Below are 25,706 nucleotides of genomic sequence, written 5' to 3'. Positions count from 1 at the left end.
ATGCGTTCTTATCATCTTCTTTGTTTATAGCATAAATATGCTCTCTTACTCTTTCTCTGAGGGTCCTATTGGTTTTACCTACCTAGAAGGACTTGCATACCTGGCACTGTGCCAGGTACACCAAGTCCCTCGTCTTACAATCCGCATATTGTTTAAACATTTAATCCTGTCTCGTATCAGGGTGAACAAATGTATTATCACCTGCCATGTATGGGCACTGGTTGCAGCCCCTATAAGCAAATGTCCCGTCTGTCTGAATATCTTATAGTATGAATCTTTTCTTGCTCATAACAAAGTAATCGCTTAAGTGATTTTGTATTTCTATACATGTATCTTGGCCTATTACCGACTATCGTAGTGATATCATCATCTACATTCAATAATCTCCAATTTCTCTCTATTACTTCTCTTACCTTATTATTCCTATTAGTAAATGGAATAATCACTTTAAGCCCCTCATTTCCTCTTGCATTCAAACCTTCTTCATCAACCCTGTCAATATTTGTATTCCTTTGGAAGTATGGTCTTCCTTTTCTATTCCTATGTGACCTACTATTATACATAGATCTCTCTATCTCACCATCTTTATAGCCTCGTTGTTTAGACTTATCTGCCAATGCCTTACATGCTTCTCTGTAAGATTCATCATGACTAGTAAGTCTTGATACCCTTAGTATCTGACTCTTCATTATATTAGGATAAATGTGAGTTGGATGCATGCTGCTCCGATGTAACAAGCTGTTTTTCCAACATTGTTTCCTAAACATATTAGTGTGTAATCCAGCTTCCTCCTTGCTCAATTGCACATCTAAAAATTGTAATCTCTTCTGGGAACTAACACATTCAAAAGACAGAAAATCTGTTGTCCCATTCAGATATTCCACAAATTTTTCCAATTGTTCACTAGTGCCCTTCCATGCAAGAAAACATCATCTACAAAACGTTTGTAGTAACCAATGTACTCCCCATAATCTCCACTGTTCAATACATATGTCTTCTCCCAATATGCCAACACTAGGTTGGCATATGAGTTTGCACATGGGGGTGCCCATTGCCACCCCCTTGGTTTGTAGAAAATATTCCTCTTCATATATAAAGACATTATTATTCAATACAATGTCCAACAATGACATGTTCATAGGTTCATAGGTTCATAGGTAGATACTAGACTCTCTGCCCTAGGGTATTTATAAGCCTAGCCAGAGTGCATTTGGCTTCCGCCTCCCTATTAGATTAGCCTACTGTGCTTCTGTAAAGTAGGTCACAGAAGGTACCCTTTTAAGATTAGTTTACTGTGCCTCTGTCTAGCAGGGACACAGGAGAGATCCCAGGGGTGAATTTGCGATTTCCCATCCACGCGTCCAAATTTCGCTTGAAGAGGGTCAGCGAGGGGCTATGTCTAACATGAATTGGGATTCTATTCCAGAGTGAGGGGAGCCTCTGGGAAATGAATCTGTCCCTCCAGCATGTCCTATTTATTTTGTGCTGAGGTTTAGGTCCCTGGAGCGTGTAGCTCTAAGGGACTTGGATTTTTTGAGGTGGAGCATGTCCATTAATTCTGGGTTTGACATGGTTTTGTACGTCAGGCATAGATCGCCTCTGAGTAGGCAGTAAGCAACTGAGTAGAGCTGGAGTTTCTTTAGTTGAGCTGCATAGGACATCTGTTTGTAGCCCATGATCCTCTTGGTGAGGTACTTTTGAGGTCTCTCCAGTTGCTGCAGGTGTCGGGTAAGATACATCCCAAAAGGGGCATTGTATTCAATTATGGGCCTGATGAGTGACGAGTAGAGGGGCACAATGACCTCTCTTGATCTAGATGCGAACCCTTTCGTGATAAGATGGGCTATATAGAAGGTCTTTCTAACCACTTTGGCAACATGATTATCAAAGGAGAGATTACTATCTACGTTGGTCCCCAAATCTCTAATTACTTCTTCCATACTTAATGGATTACCACCTATGTGGTAATTTGTGGGCACCTTGTTTTTCCCAAAGGGGATGACTATGCACTTTTTAGCATTTAGCTTGAGGCAGTGGTTCTGGCAACAAGCATCCATCTCTGTGAGACCCTTTTGGAGGATGCTTGTGTCAGCTGGAGATTTGATTATGGCCCCCAGTTTGCAGTCATCTGCGAACTTTGTCAGCCATAATCCCCCCATGTTAGCCTGAACCTCAGAGAAGTATTTACCGAACAAGAGAGGTGCCAGAACTGAGCCCTGTGGGATGCCACTTGTAACTGGTTTGGATTCAGACATGGCACCTGCGATTCTGACCATGTGGGTTCTATCTCTGAGCCACTTTGCAACCCATCTTGTGATATAGGGGTTGATATTTAAGCTGTAAGCTTATTTATGATGCCAGAGTGGAGTATTGTGTCGAAGGCTTTTGCGAGATCCAGGTGGGCTGTGTGGACTACCTTGCCCTCATCTATGGCTTTGGTAACTGTTTTAAAGAAATCAACTAGGTTTAAGAGGCAAGATCTGCCCTTAACAAAGCCGAATTGGGTAGGGTCCAGTGTCTGGAGGCTCCCAATTTCTTTGTTTATGAGATCCATGATAATACGCTCCATAGCTTTACAGACCAGACTAATCAGGCTTATGGGGCAATAGTTTCCGGGATCTGTTGTGGCACCACCTTTGTGGAGTGGGACCACTGTAGCTGTACGCCATTCTTTGGGTACATATCCTGTAGTAAGGCTAAGTTTGAACAGTGACTTAATGTGAGGGTTCAGTTCTTCTTGGAGCTCATGTAAGACACAGCCTGGGACACCGTCCGGTCCCGTAGATGCTGTGTTTTTTGCTTTGGAGAGGGCAGCTTTCACCTGTGCATCTGTGATGTCAGGGAGGTTACATTCAGTTGGGATAGGCGTTTGCTCCTTTGGGGGGGGGGGAGAAGTTTGTGCTGAATCTGTCTGTCAGGATGTTGGTTATGTCTGTAGGTTCGGTATATTTTGTACCATTATGCAACAATTCAGAGCATATCTGGGAGTTTCCGCCCATGTTTCTGACATAACTAAAGAAGGCCTTATGATTATATTTAGTGTCTAGGGCAATTTTTCTTTCGAAACTGGCCTTTGATGATTTTATGAGGGATCAAAGTTTCTTGCTAATACTGATCAGAGATGCCTTCCCTTTTTGGGATTTTGCTCTGTCATGTAGTAGCTTCCTCCTTCTGTTGTATAGCTTATTTATGGCCGGGGTCCACCAGACCGGTCTCCTGTTTTTGGAGGAGTGAGTCTTGGTTTTATTTGGGATAGCACGATACATGCATTCCTGCAGGTGCTCATAGAATGCATTTGTAAAGGATTCTGCAGATTGGGCTGTATTATCCTCTGGCCCAGGGGCTTTGAAGGATTCCACCTCAGTCTTGAGAAGTGCAAAGTTGGCTTTGGAGAAATTCTTTACAGTGATTTCCTTGGCTGGGGGTGGGGATGGGATATGGATGTCCAGGGAAATTTGTTTATGGTCTGATCTTACCAATGAGGGGTTTACCTCTGGTGTGGAACATAGAGTCCCCATGTTGGTGATGACCAGGTCCAATATGTTGTTCCTTCTTGTGGGAGTGGTGCCCAGTTATTCCATTGCGTTAGAGTTTATAAATTCAAGGAACAGTTGGGCGAGGGTGTTTGGGCTTGAATAGTTTTCCCAGTCAATGTTTGGGTAGTTGAAGTCACCCAATAACATAGTGTTTGGAGAGACCTTCATATTCTCCAGTTTTCTCAAGAATGCCAAGTGGGGTTCCTGTAATAGGGAGGGTGTTCTGTAGCAGGCTACAAACTGAAAGGCAGTTTTGCCCACTGTTAGTTGCACATGGATGGTTTCCGATGCTTCGTGCAGTGCCACTAACCTGGAGGTGTAGGTATCTTTGATGAATATAGATACTCCCCCTCCTTTTGTGCTTCGGTCCGAGTTTTGGGGCCGAAACGCATGGTATGAGTTATAACCTGGTAGTGCTGGGGTGCTCTCAGGAGCCTTGAACCAGGTTTCTGTTACTGCACAGACATCGATTTTCTCCATACTGAGGAGAGTCTCGAGTGCGTGCATCTTGAGGTTTAGACTTCTGGCATTGAGTAACATTACCTTTAGTTTTTTTTATCTTTGGGTTGTCTATGGAGGTGGGTTTGTCCTTTGAGCCTTGCCTAAAAAAGGCACTATGGGGGTGGCAAGAGCCTTGGCCAGTATACGAAAGCCTAAGGGTGACAGGCGCAGGCCGTCCGTAGCGAAGCAACGTGGCTTGTCGAGCATGTCATCCCAGGCTGACAGACACTGGATCCCCTTTGAATGACACCAATACTTTAGCCAATTGTTGAAACTGATCATTTTGTCTTTATACTGTGGCATCATTCTTGGTGAGAGCAAGATGCTACTCAAGGTCAGGGACATACCAGCCTGGGCTACATGGTCAGAGAGCTCCTCTATGTCTCTTTTCATGTAGTCCAGGGAGATATGTCTCAGGTCATTCACACCAGCATGGACAATGACGGAGTCATACTTGTACTTGCTTTGGAGTGACCTGAGTGCTTGCATTATGTGGCGGATCCTGGCACCCGACAGACAGCTTACAGTGACCTTCTCCGTGTTCAGTCTGGTGAGTGGGACGTCAGTGTGCCGGACAATAGAGTCCCCTATAACAAGTGTATTTGGTGTGTTGTTTGGCCTTATGGGCTGTGACTGTGAGGCACAGCCCATAATGAGATCCCTTGGCACTCCTTCTTCAATTAATAAGAGCCTAACATACTCCATTCCTGTATTATTTGGTATGGATGTAAATAAAGAAACAACATCAAGTGAAACCAAAAGTTCATTACCATTGTCTGCATCAGAAAAAACATACCCAGCATAGGTCTCTAAGAACTGTTGTGTATCTCTAATTATAGTGGATACACCATCTACCACTGGTCTAAGTTGTTTTTCTAAATAAATGTAGAGAGTTTCTGTAAGCCATCCCCTCCCCGAGACTATAGGTCTCATATTGGGGTCCATCAAACTTTTATGGACCTTCGGCAGTCCCCTGAAAGTGGGCATGATCGGTTTCTCAACCAAAAAGTATCTATACAGATCTGTGTCTATTACCCTACATAAAAGGTCATATAATTCACTATGAACACTTTTTGTGATCTTGTCTAGTTGCACCTTACTTAATAACTTATAAGTGTTGTTGTCAACCAATAGTTGCTCCATTTTCCTCTTATAGAAATCTCTATCCAACAACACCACAGCTCCACCCTAGTCTGCCTGTCTAATTACTATCTCAGCATTGTTCTGCAGTCTATTCAAAGCTTCAGATTCTTTACTAGTTAAATTAAAAAAGTCAGGTCTGGTGTGTGACATTGGCAATTGTAATAAATCACTTTCACAAGCTCTTTCAAATGCATCTAAAAGTGGATGCATCTGAGGTATAAATGTAGAAGGTTTTTTAAACACTTTATAACCATTATTCATATTATCCCCAAACATCATTTTCAGCGCCACATTTCTAGTGAACATTTTAATGTCTATAATCACATCCATTAAGTCAGAGTTTTTAGATGGTATAAATGAGAGACCTTTGTTTAACAGAGATCTCTCACTATTGGAAAGTATATATCTGGATAAGTTAATAATCAAGTCCTCTGTATCGGTCGTTGCACCTTGCGCTGAAATTCGTACCTCTCTTCTGAACCCTTGTGCTTTGTCACAGGGTTCTATCTGGCATATTGGTAATGGAAAGGAAAAAAAGGTTGTTGCTATCATCTGCCGGTATCGCCACATTCCCTGTGGAAGTTGTGGCCGTTTCCATTTGAACTTGTTGAACTTTCCTCCTGATATCCATGCTGCCCAGGTGTGAAACGACTTCCCTACCTGGCAAATACATGATACCTCCTTGAGCACTACTGTTCTGAGTTCCCCTCAATTCTTCGGTTTGTTGCACCACCTGTGCCATTGTTTCCGGTGTTGTCATCGTTGTACCTTCAGTGATCTGCCCCTCTCTGCTTGTGAAAGGAGGAAATGCTCTCCATGTGTTGTTAGTAGCAGCATTAGTCTCCCTGGGCCACGAGAAGACATTACCCCTGTGGAAATCGTTGACGTCTCTCTCCAATTTCTTCTTCTTCTCCTGTAATAACTTATTATCAAGTGCCGTTAAACTTACAGTGAGATTGCTAATGAAGCTGTCCATTTCTGTCACACTTAAGACATCCTTGAGCTCATTTCTTGTAGAAGTAATCTCCATGGCCAACACTGCTTCTAAATTCTTATACTGCTCAATTAGAAGCTTAATGTAGCCATGACTGGTGTCTAAGTTTAATTTTTGCCATTTTATTAGCAGTTCAGGATAGGTGGTACTGAAGGTAGGCATTTTTAAAACCCGTAATCCTCTCAGTACCACCTTAAAACTAAGACATATCTCCATGTGGAGTCTTTGCCATTGTGTAAACTTTAATTTAGTCATTTTATTCTGTAACTTTCTTGTCAACTGCAAAACATTCATGTTCCTGAGGGTACTTACTGTCTCTTCCCCTTCTCTCATCAATTCTGTAGTAGTAAGGCGTAACAAAGGGTTGCTTTCAACATTGAAAAATCTTTGGAAGGAATCACTTCCCTCTAACAGACAAATGTTCTCATTTAATACTCCCTTTGCCATGTTCCAGCGACCGTTGAGAAACAATGTATCCAAATGAAAAGAAAAACACTCAATCAGTCCTGGATAAAGTGCCTTTCAGAATAAACATAGAAAAATCCAAAAATAGCTGAAAAAGGCAACACCAAAGCAGATAATCCTTTAAAACGAACGTTTAATCCAATTGATTATAAAGACAGTGAGCGCTTTCATGTTATCACAACGTTTCATCAGACTTTAAGTAAAAACCATTAACTGCCAACCATAAATAGTAAATTCAAACCCTTCTGGCATATGGTTCAACAGAAACAATTATGACATCATGTTGAAATTTAAAATTTAAAAAGACATGCTTTATAAACAACATTCTTCGAAATATATACATAAATAAAGCATGCATCATAAGAAACACTTGTAAGATACATGTGCATTCAATATATAAATATTAATATAATACATATATTTATAAATATCACAAAAAATACAAACATTTTTATATTTAAATAAATTTAAAATTAAAGAATGTATGTAGTATAGTTCATTCTAACAACTAACTAAAAACAGTATATACGTATGCTTATGTCTAAAAATCATTCACATAAAGCTGTGAAAATTAAAATTCTATTTAAAGTGACTAATGTGCATGTGGTCTGGCTGATAAAAAAGGTTTTAACGTCATCCTATCATTCAGTCCACTCATTTTATGTGCTTGCAAGCGTATTATCCATCTACTTTCTCTACCCTCCGTGTAAGTCTTGACATTCCCTAATCTGCCTGATTTCTTAATCAATTCTAATGCTCTAAACTTAAACTTATGTGTCATTTTAATTTTCACAGCTTTATGTGAATGATTTTTAGACATAAGCATATGTATATACTGTTTTTAGTTAGTTGTTAGAGTGAACTACACTACATACATTCTTTAATTTTAAATTTATTTAAATATAAAAATGTGTGTTTTTTTGTGATATTTATAAATATATGTATTATATTAATATTTATATACTGAATGCACATGTGTCTTACAAGTGTTTATGATGCATGCTTTATTTATGTATATATTTCGAAGAATGTTGTTTATAAAGCATGTCTTTTTAAACTTTAAATTTCAACACGATGTCATAATTGTTTCTGTTGAACCATATCCAGAAGGGTTTGAATTTACTATTTATGATTGGCAGTTAATGGTTTTTACTTAAAATCTGATGAAATGTTGTGATAATGTGAAAGGGCTCACTGTCTTTATAATCAATTGGATTAAAAATTAATTTTAAAGGATTATCTGCTTTGGTGTTGCCTTTTTCAGCTACTTTTGGATTTTTGTATTTAAGGAATTAAGCTACAAGTAAAGGTGTCACAGATAGTTGCTCTGCCTTTTCAGCTCCTGCTGTACATTGAACAACTATCAATTTTTTTAAATTTATTTATTTTACATTTGTTGACTGGGCTAGTCTAACTGGATATATGTCCATTTTCAATAGTGGCCCGGGGAGAAAAGCTCCAAGCATAGGCAGTAACATAATATACATTATATGTAGTAGTAACATGATTTGCAGTACATTATTTAGATTATACATAAAAAACTTATACAGGGTTATACATATAAAAAAAACTTATACAGAGTCCTTTAGTAAGGCTTAGGCTAAGATCTAATACAGAAAACAAACATAATATAAAATATATATTTTTTTTTGGCCTGGTTTACAGATGTACAAACTTATGTTTACATCTAGTGTAGAGGAGGGCTAGCACTTTTAGAGTAAGTAAACTCATAGAGTTCTAAGAAGGAAATCTCGTTAAATACGATTTAGAGGTTCGCTTACTAGTTAACACCGGTAGGCATCACACCGACAGGGCAGAGAAGTACAGGGCAAACATGATGGGGAATGAGATATTAGTCAGGGTTAGAACAGGGACATAGCCAGTGTGTTTTAAGATATTCTTTAAGATATGTTTTGAAAAGCAGTGTGGAAGAAAGAGTTGAGAGTTCATTTGGAAGCTGGTTCCAGGTTTTTCCCACTGTGTTAATGAATAGTGAGTCCCCAGCCTTGTTGGTTGATTTAATAGTGGAAACTACAAGCTTATTAGCTAAGCGTAGTGCTGCAAGATTTTTGTATGGGGTAATCAGATTAGTGAGGATTGGTGTATTCTTAAGGTGGTAAAGGATCTTTTGGCTGATAATAAGTTGTTGACAAAGTAGTTGGTTCTGCAGTTCTAACCATCCCAGTTGTTTGAGGTTGTGGCAGTGGTGGGTTCTAAATGGGGCTCCAGTGGCAAATTTGGCAATATTGTTATAGCTGGTTGCGAATTTGCTAAGGTTCTTTTTAGATAGATTGGTATAAATGGCAGAGGCATGGAACAGGGTAGAGATAAGGTAGGTCTGGGCAATAGTAGATCTAGCTAATGTCATAAGGAAGGGTTTAATTCAATAAAGGGAGCCTAGTTTTTTGTTGACAGATTTTATAGTAGTATTAATATGATCATCATAGTTGAGGTTGTGGTCTATTTTAATTCCTAGGAGTCGGGTTGTAGTGTCTGTAGATATGCTATTTGCATTGTGGTTACTGTGAATTTAATTTGTGGTGACTTTTGGGTAGGAGCAAAAAGCAATAATTTAGTTTTTTTGGGGTTCAGGAGGAGGCAATGTTGCAAGAACAAATTTTCAACAATATTAAATACTGTTTGGGTGAGGGTCTGGAGTGAAGTTATGGACTTAGCAGAACATATTAAAGTAGAATCATCTGCATAGTGTATGCAGGTGGCTTGTGGAATTTTGGCATTTAGATCATTAATAAAAACTGAAAAGAGAAGAGGGCTTAAAATAGAGTCTTGAAGTACTCCAATGTTAACAGGGAGGGGTGTAGCTAGACTGTTATCCCAGAGCACCGCTTGCTGTCTGTTTTCCAAATAGGATTTAAACCAAAGTAATGCCTGTGAGTCAAGTGATAGGGCTTTTAGTCTATCAATAAGTAAGTGATGGTTAACCATGTCAAAGGCTTTTGAAAGGTCAATGAATAGTGCAGAGAAAGAGAGTTGTTGTTACGATTTTTGTTTATACAGTCAGAAAAAGATAGCAGGGCAGTGGTGGTACTATGGAATGGCCTAAATCCATGCTGACAGTTAGCTAGTAAATTATTATGGAGGACGTGGTCAAGTAGTTGTTGGTGGATGCATTTTTCCATTATTTTGGCTATTGGAGAGAGTAAGGCAATTGGTCAAAAGTAAGAAATCTCAGTAGAAGTACCATCCTTATGTAGAGGGATGATATGGGAGACTTTCCAGATGGAAGGGATTGTGCTTTCTGTAATTGTTCTATTTATAAGGATGGAAATGGGATAGGCAATGGCTTTAACTGCTATTTGCAGGTATTTAGCTGGTAGACAGTCAGCTAAAGGGGTGCATGGTTTGAGTTTTTGAAGGAGGATGCAAATGAGGGATGTAGGTACTGGTTGTATATGAAAAGAAGGAACTGGACTATTTGTGGTGATTAATGGGCTGGTGCTGACAGGGGTAGTGCTGACAGGGGGTAGTGCTGACAGGGGGTAGTGCTGACAGGGGGTAGTGCTGACAGGGGTAGTGCTGACAGGGGTAGTGCTGACAGGGGTAGTGCTGACAGGGGTAGTGCTGACAGGGGGTAGTGCTGACAGGGGGTAGTGCTGACAGGGGTAGTGCTGACAGGGGTAGTGCTGACAGGGGGTAGTGCTGACAGGGGTAGTGCTGACAGGGGGTAGTGTATTAGCTAGAGTTTGAATGGCTTCAGTAAAGTAGTTGTTGAAGGCATCAGCAATTTGCTTAGAGTTATTATGGCTGATACCTGATGGGGCAGGAGTTTTAGAGTGCCCTGGCTGAAGTAGTTTGTTAATGCCTGATCAGAACTTTTGAGGTTTTTGCTGGTGGATTTGTTGGAGGTGAAGGTAAAAGTTTTTTTTGTTGAGCAGAATTGCTGTTTTGGTGGCATTTCTTAACTGTTTAAAGTAAAGGTGGTCTGATGGGTTTTTAGAGGCTCTCCATTTGGCCCAAATTTTATTACGTAGGAGGATCTTTTGTCCTGTTTCTTTTGTGAGCCACGGGGAAATGTTGGTCCTTATTCGGGTAGAGCAAGCTGGGACATGGTATTCTAGAATTTGTAGGAATTTTGTATTAAAGTAGGTCACTGCTTCATCAAGTTGAAGATGATGTAGTGGTGACCAGTCACACATTTTAAGTTAATTTTGGAAGCTCTATGGATAAAAGTGTTTTTTAGAGCTTAAGGTTTTGAAAATATTTGAATTTGGGCTATGGGTTTTTTGTTTAATTATGTAGGTTAGAGTGTGGTCACTGATGTCATTTGGAAGGGTACCTGGTTTATATGTGTCAGGATGGCTGTTTATAAGGATCCAATCTAGGGTGGTTTCCTTACCGCCTGGTTTATGGATTCTAGTAGGGGTGGTTATTATTTGGGAAAAAACGTATACATGTATGTGGGTGACAGGATTAGGGGAGCTACAGGTAGCCCAGTCTATATTAAAGTCACCTAGCACTATGGTTTCCTGAGGTAGGTGAGTAGAGAGGCAACTGAGGATGTTTTCAAGAGTATTGATGTTATTTCTGGGGGGGAAGATAGGAGCAAATTATGTAAATAGATTTACAGTTGTTGATTTGAAGTTTAGCAGTAAGGATTTCAGCATTAGTATCTGAGGGTAGGTACACATTGAAGGATGTAACTTGAAGTTCTGATTTATAGAGAATGGCTACACCCCCACCCTTTTTGGTTTTGCGGTCACATCTCAGGATATTATATACAGGAGGGATAATTTCCTGGTCCTGAGTTGAAGGCTTTAGACATGTTTCTGTAATACAAAGGATATCGAATGAGTGCACTTCTAAGAGTGCATGAAGGTGGGTGATTTTATTGTTAATGCTACAGATGTTGAGGTGGGCTATCAGGAGAGAGTAAGAGGGCCTTATTGGGGTAAAGGTACTATGAGAAGATTGGTTGTGTAGGTCACTGGTAATTTTATTATTGGGGCCAGGGTTTGGATGAATATCACCATCTAATAGGGGGTGTTATTGAGGTCTTTGTATAATCTTTAGAATTTTGTTATAGTTATTTAGAGTATTCTTGTCTTGGAAGTAAATAACATGGGTAGATCTATGATACTTTGGAAGTATATAGATAGAAGTGGAGGTTATGTTTTATGTGGTTGAGGGAGTTTACATGAGAAACTGACTGAGTTTGTTGGTGGGGGTGGTGATGTTCAGTAAGTGAATAATGTTCATAGGTGCTTAGAGTATAGGGTATAGTTAGAGAAGCTAGAATAGTAGTTAAGAGTAATAGGTTTGTGTATTTAATCTTCTGTATTGAGACCATTAGGATGAGTAGGATAAGAGGTAGAGTAAGTTGAGGGAAAGAGTATGCTGTAGGCTAATATAAAGGTGGCAGTAGGAGAGAAAGCTGTATAAAGTTATCAGAAAGGATGATTAGAGTGGAGAGGGTAGGGAGAGGACATATAAGGTGTAAAGATGCTTTAAGGAATAGTAGGAAGTGGAGGTGGGGCACTTACTTAGTAGAAGTCACTGATAGGGTGATGAGAGGAAGGAGTGTGGTTGCAGAAGTATAAGGTTAGCTGCACTGGGGAGTGGGTGGGAATTGGGGGTAGGGTAGGGGAGCGGAGTGAGCCTGCAGGGTGAACGGACCGGGAAGAGCCAAAGGGTGGAAGAGGTACTATTAACAATCAGAAACTGTGGCAATGGCTACAGCAAAAGATAGGGTAGACAAGCTCATTTGCCTTACTAAATGAAAAGAAAAAAAAGTACAATGATCTGTGCAAGTGTGGCATAGGCAATAAAGGGCGGGTTAACAGGGTAAGGGAAACAAAAGGGTCTAGTTATATAAGAAATCCACTAGAAATTGTAGTATAATGTAAGAGTAGGCCTAAAAGCAAGTATGTAGCACCACCTAGGTGCGACAAGAGAAACTACTGGGATACCTACTTCACTGAAGGGAGTCTAAATGGGCAAATTGAAGAGATTAATGGGGAGAAAAGGAACCTAGTAAGGGATAGGGGTGGAAGCGGGCTGTGATCAGCTGCTTTTCACGTGGAAGGCAAGAAAAACTCACTCAAGTTAAAAGGTAAATTATTTGATATTCTTATATCAAATGGACTATAATGTTGGTCATTAATAACAGGAGAACTAAAATAGGTGCCCACTGGTTAATATACAATACATAGCCAGCCTTAAGCATAGGCCAACTAGGCAGCTGCTTAGGGCCCCGCTCTAGCAGGGGCACTTTTCCAGTAATCTGAATGGTGTAGGTAGACCAGGATGGGGGCACCAAGTGGTGTGGGGGGAGCTGTGGAGTCCTTTTGCCTAGGGCACCAGTTGACCAAAGGCCGGCCCTACAATGTGGTTAAGGTGGTCATGCACTGTGTGCCATGCTTTGCAGTTCAGCACAAATAAGTGCAAAGCCATTGAATACAACTATAGTGAAAGGAGGCAAAACAAGTATACAGACAATGCAAAATTGTATCATTAACAAACTAACAATAAACAACCATTCAAATCTCTGCAAGTTCCAATTCTCTGACAAGATCAAATAAAAACAAAATACTACAAGCAGGCATATAACTCTCAATATTAGCTTAAAATCAATAAAAAAAAATTGTGGTAATGGAGGTTAAAATAAGTGGTCACTTTGTGCAGACCAGTGCAGCAACAATTAAAATAGGCAAAAAACAACACCCAATAGTTACTAGAGACAATAACAATATAACTGCAACTAAAATTTCAGATCACAACAGAAAACTATAAAGGGGCCCAAACAAGAAAAAACAGTACCATTCTTAATATTAGATTAAGAAGCTCGAAAAGTCACATCATCAGTGTTAAAGGGATCTTGTAAGTGGTCAGTTTTTATAAGTCAATGCATCAGCAATTCAAGCAGACAAAACCAAGCAAATAACTATAAAGAAACTGGTAGCAATAATTTACTAACAACAAATACATGTTCAGAGCACTGCATGTTCACCCCCTCTCACAAAAGCAAATTACTTAAAGAGTTCCCAAATAAAAACATGCCAGAGCAGGCACATAGGTCTGAATATTAGCTTGCAAAACTAGAAAAGACACTTCTCTGGTATTGGAGGGATTAGAGAAGTGATTACTTCCTGTAAATCAGTGCAGCACTGAATCAGTGTATACTGACTCTGAAAGAACAGTCCATCTGGTAACCTTGCTTATTGAGGATTGATTATCTACTTCATTTAACTGTTTTACTGCACTAAATGGTGCATTGTTGACTGTTTTTTCTGTCTCTGTCTGCTTTATTATCTGCCCTTGTTTTGCACTTTAATATTGCTTAGATAGCGTAATATAGATCCAGACTTGCTGAATCTAGCCTGCTTTTTATACACGTGAACTCAAATCCAGACATTTTACATTAAGTAGGGCTCCCCTGCACCCTTGTGGCAGAAGAGTGTGGATATAGCTCTGTCTGAGCTGAGGATTGCTGGAGGACCATATGGAATCTGTAATGGCCTATATTTCAAAATGTGTTGATGACGTTACAGTCATCAAATGTATCACCATGTGTGCTAATCAGAAACCCTGGCTATCTGGTGAAGTATATGAGCTCCTAAAGGCCCAAAATGCTGCATTTAAATGAAAAGAAAGGCTGCCCTAAGAGAGGCCAGCACAAATCTAAGTAGAGGTATAAAGAAGGATAACACATAAAATTCAGAGACACTTCTGTGACCAAAGGGACTCCGGATGTCTCTGGCAAGGCATTCAAGCCATAACCGACTACAGTCCTGCATCCTCCCCATGTGATGACAACACAACATTTCTAAACAAACTAAACACCTACTTCAGCAGATTTGATATGGACAACACTGTGCCAAATAAGCTCCCTGTTGAAAAGGGTGAGGAGGTGCTATGTCTAAGAACATCTGATGTTCTGAAGATCCTGAGGTGAGTAAACCCAAGAAAAGTAGCTGATCCTGATAATATTATGGGAAGGGTTCTAAGAGACTGTGCTACCCAATTGTCCACTGTACTAACAGATATATTCACCATATCCCTGCAACTAGCCATTGTACCCAGCTGCTTCAAAAATACAATAATCATTTCCTTACCCCAAAAATCCAACCGACAAGCCAAATGATTACCAGCCAGTTGATTTTACATTAATAATAATGAAGTGTTTTACGCGGTTGTTCAAGAACCATATCTCTTAATGCCTACCTGCAACACTGGATACATTACAGTTTGCTTATAGATCTAACCACTGCACAGCTGATGCAATAGCTATAGCAGTTCATGTATCCTTGGCACATCTAGAGAACAAGAATTGCTATGTCAGAATGCTGTTCATTGATTTTATTTCCACCTTTAACACTGTCATTCCCCAGAATCTGGTATCAAAACTGATCCAGCTGGGCATCAACACCCCCCTGTGTAACTGGATACTGGACATTCTCATCAACAGACCCCAAAAAGCATGTGTGGGAAATAGTTTAATCAGTATTATATTGGGAACTGGTGTCCCTCAGGGCTGCGTCCCGACTCCTTTGCTGTTCACCTTGTAGATGCACAACTGCATGGGCAAGCATAAATCCAACAAAATCATCAGGATCATGGATGATACAACTGTTGTAGGTCTTGTCAAAAATGTTGAGGAAACAGTCTACAGGGATGAAGTGGAGCATCTGATAGGCTGGTGCGAAAGCAACAATCTGGCCTCAAATGTAAGGAAGACCAAAGAATTAATAGTGGACTTCAGGAGGACTCAGGAGATACATCAACCATTGGAAATTAAGAGGGTGGCAGTGGAAAGAGTCAAAAACACCAAGTTCCTGGGGGTGCATATCTTAGATGACCTATCCTGGTCGACTCATATTAGCCACACAGTAAAGAAAACACAATGTCTGCACTTCCTACATAAACTGAAGAAGGCAAACCTGTCTCAGTCTATCTTCAAAGCCTTCTACAGGGGGAGCATCGAGAGCATCCTCTCAAATAAGATCATAGTTCGGTATGGTAACTGCAAAGCAGCTGACCTCAAGGCTCTCCTGAGGGTAGTGATGACAGTGGAAAAAGTCACTGGTTCCTTGTTCCCGTCCCTGGATGATCTGCATGAGACTCACTGTGTAGGAAGGGCTAGGAAGATGATCAGGGATCCCACTCACCCTGCCCATGGCATGTACTTCTACTTTTCCTCAGGCAGGCAGCATCGCAGCTTACACTGCAAAACATCTAGACTGAACAGGAGCTTCTTCCCTCTATCCATAAGGCTGCTGAACTTGAATGCCAGGCATGACAGTGAATAATTACATCAATATGTCACTTGCTATGAAGATTCAGCTATAGAAATCACTCTGGCAAACTGCTTCAGTAACTGGTACAGTTAGCCTGATTTCTTATGCCATTACTTCCTGAATGTGCAATAGTCAGGAGTGAGTCACCACTCCCTACATGTGCAATATGAACATCAGAATATATCACACTACAACTGATGAAGTGCAATATTCTGAGCAATCACTATGTGAAGTCATAGTCTTGCAATACCTACTAGTATAATAGTGTCTAATGTCTTCCTGTCCATTTGTGGTAATTTATTGTGTTGTTAATATTTTAATTATTACTGTATGTGCACTAGTCTTGCTGTCATTCAAACTATATGTTCATTGTTATGTCTTGCACAGGACCAAAGCAATGTAATATTGTTCAGCTTGCACTGCTGTGTACATCTGATCGACAATAAAGTTTACTTTGACTTTGACATTAAGAAATCATTGTGTGATTCACTATTGGCAGACTAGTTTAAAACTGTTTAATGTTGTCTGTATATAAGCCTCACATCTGCGTGTAGCTTTGCACAGCACAATGGGCCTAAGCAGTGCCCTATATAGTAGCAAACTCCTAGAAACTATTTTTCCCTAGACATTTGTCAGTTGAACCTTCCCAAGCTTCCCTGCTGCACTGCAAGCACCTCAGTTGCACACTGCTGCACTGCGGGCAACTCAGCCATGCACTGAGCAGCATCACCACACTCCTTCACCCCTAATCCTCAAGATGATAATCCCAATTGTTTAGTTAGTCGGATTAGTCCTTGAGCAAAAGTTAATCCAACTTGCCCACTCCCCAACTAGTACTTGTGATTTAACCTGCTACAATGGACAGCCAGTTTCCCAAAATTTCACCAGCTAGCCTTATTGACATGGTCATCCTAGGGCAATGTAGTAACTGCTTCATGTATACTGACAACCACTTGCTCCTAAAGCAAACAAGTGCAGTATGTAAGAGATGCCACTTTATCATGAAGCTGGAATCAATCTTCTCATGTAACATTAAACAAGACATCAAGCAGGTTGTCAGCACACACACCTCTCCTCTCACACAAGACAAGGTCAAGTCACATAAACCCACCTATGTGGAGGTACTCACTAAGAGCCTACCAAAGCACCAGAGACCTCCCATGCACAAACAGATCACACATAATGGAACACGAACAGACCACACTTCACATAGCACACAGACAAGTGTGCCAACAAATAAGACCCTAAGGCAAAACACCTCAAAACCTAATGTTCTGGTCATAGGTGATTCCATAGTGAGATACACAGATGTCCCCCTCACCAAGCTGGACAAGGAGAAAGTTACTGTTAGCTGCCTGTTAGGTGCCAGGATCCATCAAATCATGCAGATAATCAGGTTACTCAACAACAATTACCATTATGACTCTGTCATAATACATGCAGTGAATGACTTGAGACGTACATCTCTGGACTATCTGAAGACAGACATGACTGAACTCTCAGATTATGTGTCCCAGGCAGGTATGTCCCTAGCAATAAGTAGCGTTTTGCCTTCATCCAGGGTGATGCCACAATGCAGACAAAAAATTATTGATTTCAACAATTGGCTTAGCTTCTGGTGTCACTCCAAAGGGATCCAAAATCTGTCAACCTGGAAAGACATGGTTGACAGACTACGCTGCTTTGCCAGAGATGGTCCTCACCTGTCTCCTCTAGGCTTTTGGATACTGACAACGATGCTTGCCTCCCCCATAGTGCCTTTTTTTAGGCAATGTCAAAACAAAAATAATTCTGGTCATAAAGAAATCCACTTGAGACAAACTCAGGTTTATGCTGCTTAATGCTAGAAGCTTCAACAGAAAACTGCAGTCCCTGAAAGGACTCCTCACCTTGGAAGATGCTGACATCTGTGCAGTCACTGAGACTTGGTTCAAGTCCACAGACAGTACCCTGGCCATACAAGGCTACAATGCCTTCCACACGTTCAGATCCCAAAATGAACATGAAAGAACCAAAGGTGGAGGTGTATCCATCTTTATTAAATCCAAATACACCTCAAGAGTGGTTAAACAGTACAACTGTCTACAGCTACTCCAGCAAAAATTAAATATAGGTAAAATGCCCTACCACATCAACACTAGCTACAGGTCCCCCACTATGAACCAAGAGAAGCAACTGACTATCTGGACTTGGTAGAATCACTCCCTATACAGCCAAACAATTTGGTCATGGGAGATTTCAACTATCTTTCCATAGACTGGACAACATACACAAGCATGTGAAATGTGATCGCCCTGAGGTCCCTGGGCTTTGTTAATTTAAACTCTCTGGAACAGCAAGTCTGCACTCCTACAAGGGGCTTGAATGTCCTGGAACTGGTACTGACCAACATGGGGGGTGTCACTGCACTAACCCCCTGTGTGTTGCCTTCCCTGGGAGCCAACAAACTGAAAAATTTCACCAAAGCAAACATTAGCCTACTAAGCAAGGCTATAAACTGTTAACACAGCCAACAATGACTCCTAGGCAGAGGAGTACACAGATGCCCTGTATAGAAATTTAAACAACTGTATAGACTCAGCTGTACCTGACAGGATCAAAACCAGATCCTCCTGAAGAAACAGGCCACCCAAGTGGACCACGAGTATAAATGGGTTACATAATAAAAGGAAGAAACTGTTACCCAAGAACAAGAGGGAACTTACTCACCAGAGGAAGAATACCCTCCACAGCTTGTACAAGCAAATCAGATATCTTGTAAAGTCCTCTAAAGCCAGTTATGATGCATTAGCATTTCTAGCTGAAGACAATCATAAGGTTTTCTTTAGCTGTGTCTAAAATTTTAAAGGGGATACACAGCTATGTGCCAATTGACAGATTTGGCACAATTTTCAGCCCTCCTGTCCCCACCAGACACACTCCAAAATATCACTGTCATCAGTCCACTACCAAGCATCTCCAAACAGCAGGTAATATCTGCCCTCTCCAAATCCAAAAACACATCCTCCATGGGACCAGATAACATCCGAGGCTGTTTACTAAACAATCTAAAACAAGACTTAGTGGAACAGCTTGGCACTTTCTTCAACCATAGCCTGAGCACTGGCTTTCTTCCAGCAGAGTATAGAATCGCAACAATAATCCCCTTGCACAAAGGGGGTCTATCAACTGATCCTAGGAACTATCGACCTATAAACCTAACCAGCCTTATCTGCACGGCCATGGAAAGAATCATCATGGACCTTATCAACAAGGACACACATGACCTCCAAACCATTGACCCAACCCAGTTTGGCTTCATTAAGGATAGGTCTTGCTTATTAAACTTGGTGGACTTCTTTGAGAATGTCACCAAAGCCCTGGATGAGGGCAGAGCAGTACATACCACCTATCTTGACTTAGCCAAGGCCTTTGGCACAATCCCCCACTCAGGCATCATTGAAATCCTCTCATAGCTGGGGATTAAACTATACATCACTAGATGGGTATAAAACTGGCTCACCGACAGAACACATAGGTTGGTACTAGGCTATCGGCCCTAGGGTCTATACAAGCCTAGCCTTAACAATTCCCTGGATATTTCTTCCCACAATATTTACTTCTCTAGACCCCTGTCTATCAGGGTGACTTACATGATCCCTGGGGTGAATTTCCTATCTCCTATCCAATCATCAAGGTTCCTTTTGAAGAGGCCCAATGAGGCACTCTGCTTGACATGTATGGGCAGTCTCTGGGTCAGGAACCTATCCCTCCAGCATGTTTTCTTCATTGTAATGACAAGGTTTAGATCCCTGGAGCGTATGGCTCTGAGGGATTAGGATTTCTTTAAGTGGAGCATGTCCAACAGCTCTGGGTTTGACATGGCCTTGTATGTTAAGCAGAGATTGCCTCTAACGATATGCCACGGAGTGTAGCTGGAGTTTTTTTAGATGGTCAGCATATGGCATCTGCTTTAGGCCTGTGATTCTTTTACTGAGGTATTTCTGTGACCTTTCCAGCTGTTGCAGATGTATTGTGAGGTACATACCAAATGGGGCATTATACTCTATAATGGGTCTAATGAGGGATGAGTACAGTGGGACAATGGCCTACTTTTTTCTGGATGAAAAGCCCTTAGTGAGGAGGTGTGCCACATAGAAGGATTTCTTGACTGTTGTGGAGATGTGGTTATTGAAAGTTAGACCACTGTCCACCTGTGTCCCTAAGTCTCTTGTCACACGTTCGATGTTTAGTGTACTGCCACCTATGTGGTAATTCATGGGTACATGTTTTTTTCCAAAGGGGATAACTATACATTTCTTGGCATTAAGCTTGAGCCCATGATTCTGGCACCAGGCATCTGTTTCTGTAAGGCCCTTTTGTAGAATAGCCACATCATTTGGAGATTCAATAATGGCTCCCAGTTTGCAGTCATCTGCAAACTTTGTTAGCCAGAGTCCCTTAGTGTTGGCCTGTACTTCAGAGAAGTAGATGCCAAACAAGAGTGGTCCCAGGACTGAACCCTGAGGTACTCCACTTGTCACTTGTCTGGAGCTGGATTTGGAATCAGCTACTTTTACAGTCTGGGTTCTGTCAGTAAGCAAGTTGGCAACCCATCGAGTGACATAGGGATTTATGCCCAGCTTAGTAAGTTTATCTATGATTCCAGAGTGGGAGATGGCGTTGAAGGCCTTGGCAAGGTCCAGATAGGCTGTGTGAACCGCCTTACCCTCGTCCACAGCTCTGGAGACTGATTCGAAGAAGTCAATCAGATTCAGGAGACAAGATCAGCCCTTCACAAACCCAAACTGGGTGGGGTCCTGTGTTTGAAGATTGCCAATGTCTTTGTTTATAAGTTCCATGATAATGCATTCCATGCCCTTGCAGACCAGGCTTGTCAGACTAATGGGATGGTAGCTCCCGGGATAAGGCAGATCCCCCCTTGCGGAGTGGGATAACTGTAGCTGTGTGCCACTCAGTGGGCACAAAGCCTGAAGCGAGGCTATGATTAAACATGACACTTAGGTGAGGTGCCAGTTCATTTTGTAGTTCATGTAGTACACAGCCTGGGATGTCATCTGGTCCCATGGATGCTGTATTCTTAGCTTTGGAGAGTGCAGTTTCTACCTGTGTGGCCGTGATTACCGGAATTTGGCAATCGTTTGTATTGAGATGGGTGCTTTAGGGGGTGAGAGGGGGGTGAAGTTGGCACTAAATCGATCTGCCAAGAAATTGGCTATATCCTTGGGATCAGTATATTTAATGCCATTCTGTTATAGCTCAGAGCAGATCTGAGCATTGCCATTTAGATTCTTGACATAACTATAGAATGTCTTGTGGTTGTCTTTGGAATTTTTGGCAATTTTATTTTCATAACTAGCTTTTGAGGATATTATGAGGGATCTCAGCTTCTTACTGAGGCTGGTGAGGGAGTTTTTTGCATCCTGGGATTTTCCACTTTTCTGCAACAGCTTCTTCCTTCTATTCTATAGTTTGTTTATAGCAGGGGACCACCAGATTGGCTTCCTTTTTTTGGAGAAGAGCATCTTGGTTCTATTTGGGATGGCACGATTCATGCACGAGTGGAAGTGCTCATACAGTGCCTTAGTGTAGGATTCTGCAGTTGAACTTTCAGATCCCGTCTGCATGGTTGTGTGTGAATTTTGCCACTTCTGACTTCAGTAGCATGAAGTTGGCTTTGGAGAAGTTTTTTAAGGAGGTTTCCTTACTGGGGGCATACTTCAAAGTTGGGGATTCCACCTCCAGCAGTAGACCAGTTACGAGTGGTGTACCACAGACATCTGTGCTGGACCCTCTACTATATAGAATCTACTTCTCAGACATCCAGGTGAAAGTAGATGGCCTGTGGCTTACCAAATATGCAGATGACTGCAAACTAGGTGCAATCATCAAGTCCCCCAATAATGTTAACATATTACAAAAGGGGATAATGCAAACTAATGATGGGTGCCAGAGTTACTGTCTAAAACGAAATGCAAAAAAGTGCATTATTATCCCCTTTGGCAAAGAAGTGGCCTCTGCAAATTACATTATAGATAACACCCCCCTAAGCTCAAAAACAGTGGTGAGAGACTTGGGAACACAGTCTGACAGCAATTTAAACTTTGATCACCATGTCTCCACAATGGTAAGGAAAGCCTTCTACATTGTGGATCTCATATATAACAGCATTGCATCCAAGACTAGGGATGTTATAACTCCTCTGTACTCCACCCTCATAATACCACTAATTGAGTACAATGTTCCCTTTTGCATGTACATCACCAGACACCTGTAACAAGTGGAGAAACCACAGAGGTTTCTCACTAAGAAAATTGAAGACATCCAAAACATGACTTACATGGAAAGACTGAAGGCCCTGTCTCTGTAGTCTATACCCTACAGGCTGCTGAGATGTGACCTGTGCCTGGCCTACAGAGCAATCTCTGACCCTGCCCTAATGGAAATGCTGCATGTCTGCAAATCAAATGCAACAAGAGTCACTCGCTCCAGGGATATCAACCTAGCCTGTGACATAACAAAACAAATTGGAGAGGCAGATATATCTCCCAGCGATTGCTACTCCTCTGGAATAAACTCCCACTTCATGTGAAGCAGAGCTCCTCAATGACCCTATTTAAGTGCAACCTTGACAACTGTATGGAGACCTCAAATTCACCCCCAGGAGGTGGCACTTGGATAGAGGCAGTCAGTGCTAATCACTGCTTTGCTCTGCTAACAACGACCATCTAACCATGGCCAACTAGAGAACAGGGGCATTACATGGCTAGGCTTGTTAAGGCCCTAGTAACCTCCTATGAACTTATGAATCTATGAACCTATGAATTTAGATTAAAATCATAGTATAGTGAGTTAACTAACTGAATTAGCTGGAAATAGTGTTTGCTGTAGCTTGCACAGTTGTCACACTTTGGTTAGGCTTTACATATTACAGACTTAGTTTTAATTACCAAGTCAAAACAAAACACAGCCAAAATGTTTTAAGGAGTGCACATAATTGCTACACATTTATTTATGACACAAAAGGCATATATTGGATTGCATGGTGATCAGATGTAAAGCTTAAGATGGTGATCAATAAGGGTATGTTCCAGGGTTCGCAAAATATCCTATCATTACGCATTTCCATAATGCCTGGCTATGAGAAAGTCACTTAACTTCTCTATGGTTTTTAGGCTCTGCTTGAAAATCCAGATTTTTATTTCAGTGGTCTATTTCCATTTAACAAATTACATAACTACATAGTACTTTGAAATTATTTGTTTCTACTTTGTAATCAATCCTCTTCTTTTCCATTTTGAAAATTATAAAATACATTATTGGACAATATAAAATTTCCTCTTGGCAAATTCCTCCCAGGATTAACAGCATTCTTGACTGTGAAAGCAGATTTCAGCGGATAACTGGATAGATGATATGTGTACTTAAAATGAAAACTGAAGAAGTAGAATTAATTTCAGCAAAACAAACAATTGTGTCAGGCTCAGGTCTGTCTGCCACATACGAGACATTCTCATTTGTTAATAACACCACAGGATAAACATCAGCAAATAAATCAAAACTTGAAACGACACAACATAATCATAATAAAATTCTTGTAAAGAGATATGCACATGTATTATGTTTCACAAATACATTTTTTTAAGTATTGAATATGATGATATACAATGAGGTATTAAAAGAAACTAGAGAATTATTTATCCCAGCTGTAGGAAAACAAAGTTTTTTATACAAATATTAATAAACTGACAACTTTATCCTAAAATGTACAGAATGCATCTGTCCCTGCAAACATACTCATAAAAAAGATTGAAGTGATAAAGTGGATGTCTGCATTTTCTAAGCATCTTTGTTTGACATTTAGTTTCATTTAATTTCATTTTCAGTTATAGTTTTAATGTTAAAGTTGCAAATATTTTTTTAATGAAGACAACATAATGTTTTTTGATGTTTTAATTTAAATGTCTACTGATTTTCTTCTGTTGACCACATCCACAAAATGATGCCATGGCAGGTGTTGAGCATAATTTAAATGTCAGCAGAACATTCTGGTTAAGGAAAGCAGCATCTTTCGTAGGGCATTTTTGGATCAGCACTACAGAACCACCTATGTTAGTTTTCACTGTTGATATTCAACTAACAAGAAAAACTGATATCTTACTTTTCTAAAGTATAAGACTTTCCTTTTGCTGTAATTAGCATGGAAACAATGCCCCCACATTAAGTCAGGCAGTGGGGCATTATGGTATCAGTCTTTCAAGTTGTCATGGCAGGAATTCACAACTCCAAGAAATGTTTCATGGGACACCACATTGTAAGATAACATACTTTATGTATGAAAAAATTGTATAATTCAGTAACTTGGGCATTGTAAACAAACACATGGAATTAAGCATAAAATTCTTATGTTACACACTGGACAGCCAGTTGGCTCTAAGATAAGATCCAGGAAGTTAGGACAGGAAAATCCACCTTCACCAAGAGGCCACTCACTAGTGGAAGCCCTCAGGGCTTTGTGCTGTGCACGCTCCTTTTTGGCATCCACTTTTTGGAAGTTAAGGCCAATGCCAAGGGCCTCTGATTGACCGAAGTATGCAGAAGACTGCAAAATAGTAGCTGCTATAAAATCCTCCCAGGACACTAATATCCTCCAAGAAGAGCTAATGCAGACAAATGATTGGTGCAGAGCCATGGTTTAAAACTTAATGCCAAGAAATGCGTAATAGCTACCTTAGGGAAGTTGGCAACCCTAGGAAACTACATCAGGGATAACATACCCCTAAGACTAGAGCCAGTAGTCAGGAATTTGCAGATGTATATAGTCAGTAACATGGCTCTTGACCAACATGTGTCTAAGGTAGTATGGAAATAATTCCATGCTACTTAACTTATAAGCAAGGGTATGGTGTCCAGGGAAGTCATGGGTCCACTGTATTCTCCCCTCATCAGGCCCATCATTGGATACAATACACTGTTCAGTATTTACCTGACCAGACACATGCTATAATGTCCCCAGAGGTTCCTCACAAAAAGAAAACAGGGCATTAACAACATATGCTGATCACCTCAAAGCATTATCAGTATACTCTGTCTCCTACAGACTGTTAACAGACGATCTATATCTGACATACAAGGCATCCCTTGATCCCACTCTGATGGACCTCTTTCACATCTGCAAAACAAACAGCATAAGAACTATCCAATCCAGGGACTTATACCTTGGTTACAACATAAATAGAAAATGGTGGACATACAAGTATATCACAGAACAGCCTTTCTCTGGAACACGTTTATCATCAATGTGAAGTAGAATTCTTCCCTGACTCTATTCAAGCATAACTTAGACTGACAGTGTATGGAAAATTGGAAATTAACCCCTGGTCTGGCACCTATGTCTCTAATGGACAGAGGCAGCCTGCAATTGCTTGACCACTCTTACTCTAGCTTACATATACCCCATAAAATAACCTATAGGACACCAGAGCGGATTGGATACATTTGGGATGAATGGCTAGGTTTATGAAGACCCCTACGGTCATTAGTCTACTATATACCCATGAACCTATCAACCTATGTATATAATAAGGAGGTGATATTCAGCTTTGAGGATTTGTTAATTACATTTGCTTCAGAAAATTAACTCGAATAATTTAAGCAAGATGCAGACTAAATTAGGGTACAATACATGGACTTTCAGAATGTATCCTGATTGTTGTGAAATTATGTATTGCTGTATAATTGTATCTCATTTTCGGAATGAAAGCATCTGAGTTTATTAATTTTCTGTCTGCAAACAAAGACAATACAAACGTA

At 40.6% G+C, this 25,706-nt stretch overlaps 1 protein-coding gene across 1 annotated transcript in view; it reads right to left on the bottom strand.

Moving 5' to 3' along the window:
- Positions 1 to 25,706, bottom strand: part of CPED1 (cadherin like and PC-esterase domain containing 1) — a 2,422,552-nt gene that overhangs the window by 1,632,994 nt on the left and 763,852 nt on the right. Inside the window, exon 10 of the mRNA XM_044087326.1 lies at positions 5,737 to 6,693. Within this exon, the coding sequence (XP_043943261.1) occupies positions 5,737 to 6,693 (957 nt within the window). The remainder of the gene's footprint in view (positions 1 to 5,736; positions 6,694 to 25,706) is intronic.

This window comes from Protopterus annectens, chromosome 11.part0, assembly GCF_019279795.1.
Source record: "Protopterus annectens isolate FY-2018-M chromosome 11.part0, PAN1.0, whole genome shotgun sequence".
Classification (NCBI taxonomy): domain Eukaryota; kingdom Metazoa; phylum Chordata; order Ceratodontiformes; family Protopteridae; genus Protopterus; species Protopterus annectens.
Note: the sequence above shows the minus strand (reverse complement) of the source record. Positions and strands in the feature narration are given on the sequence as shown.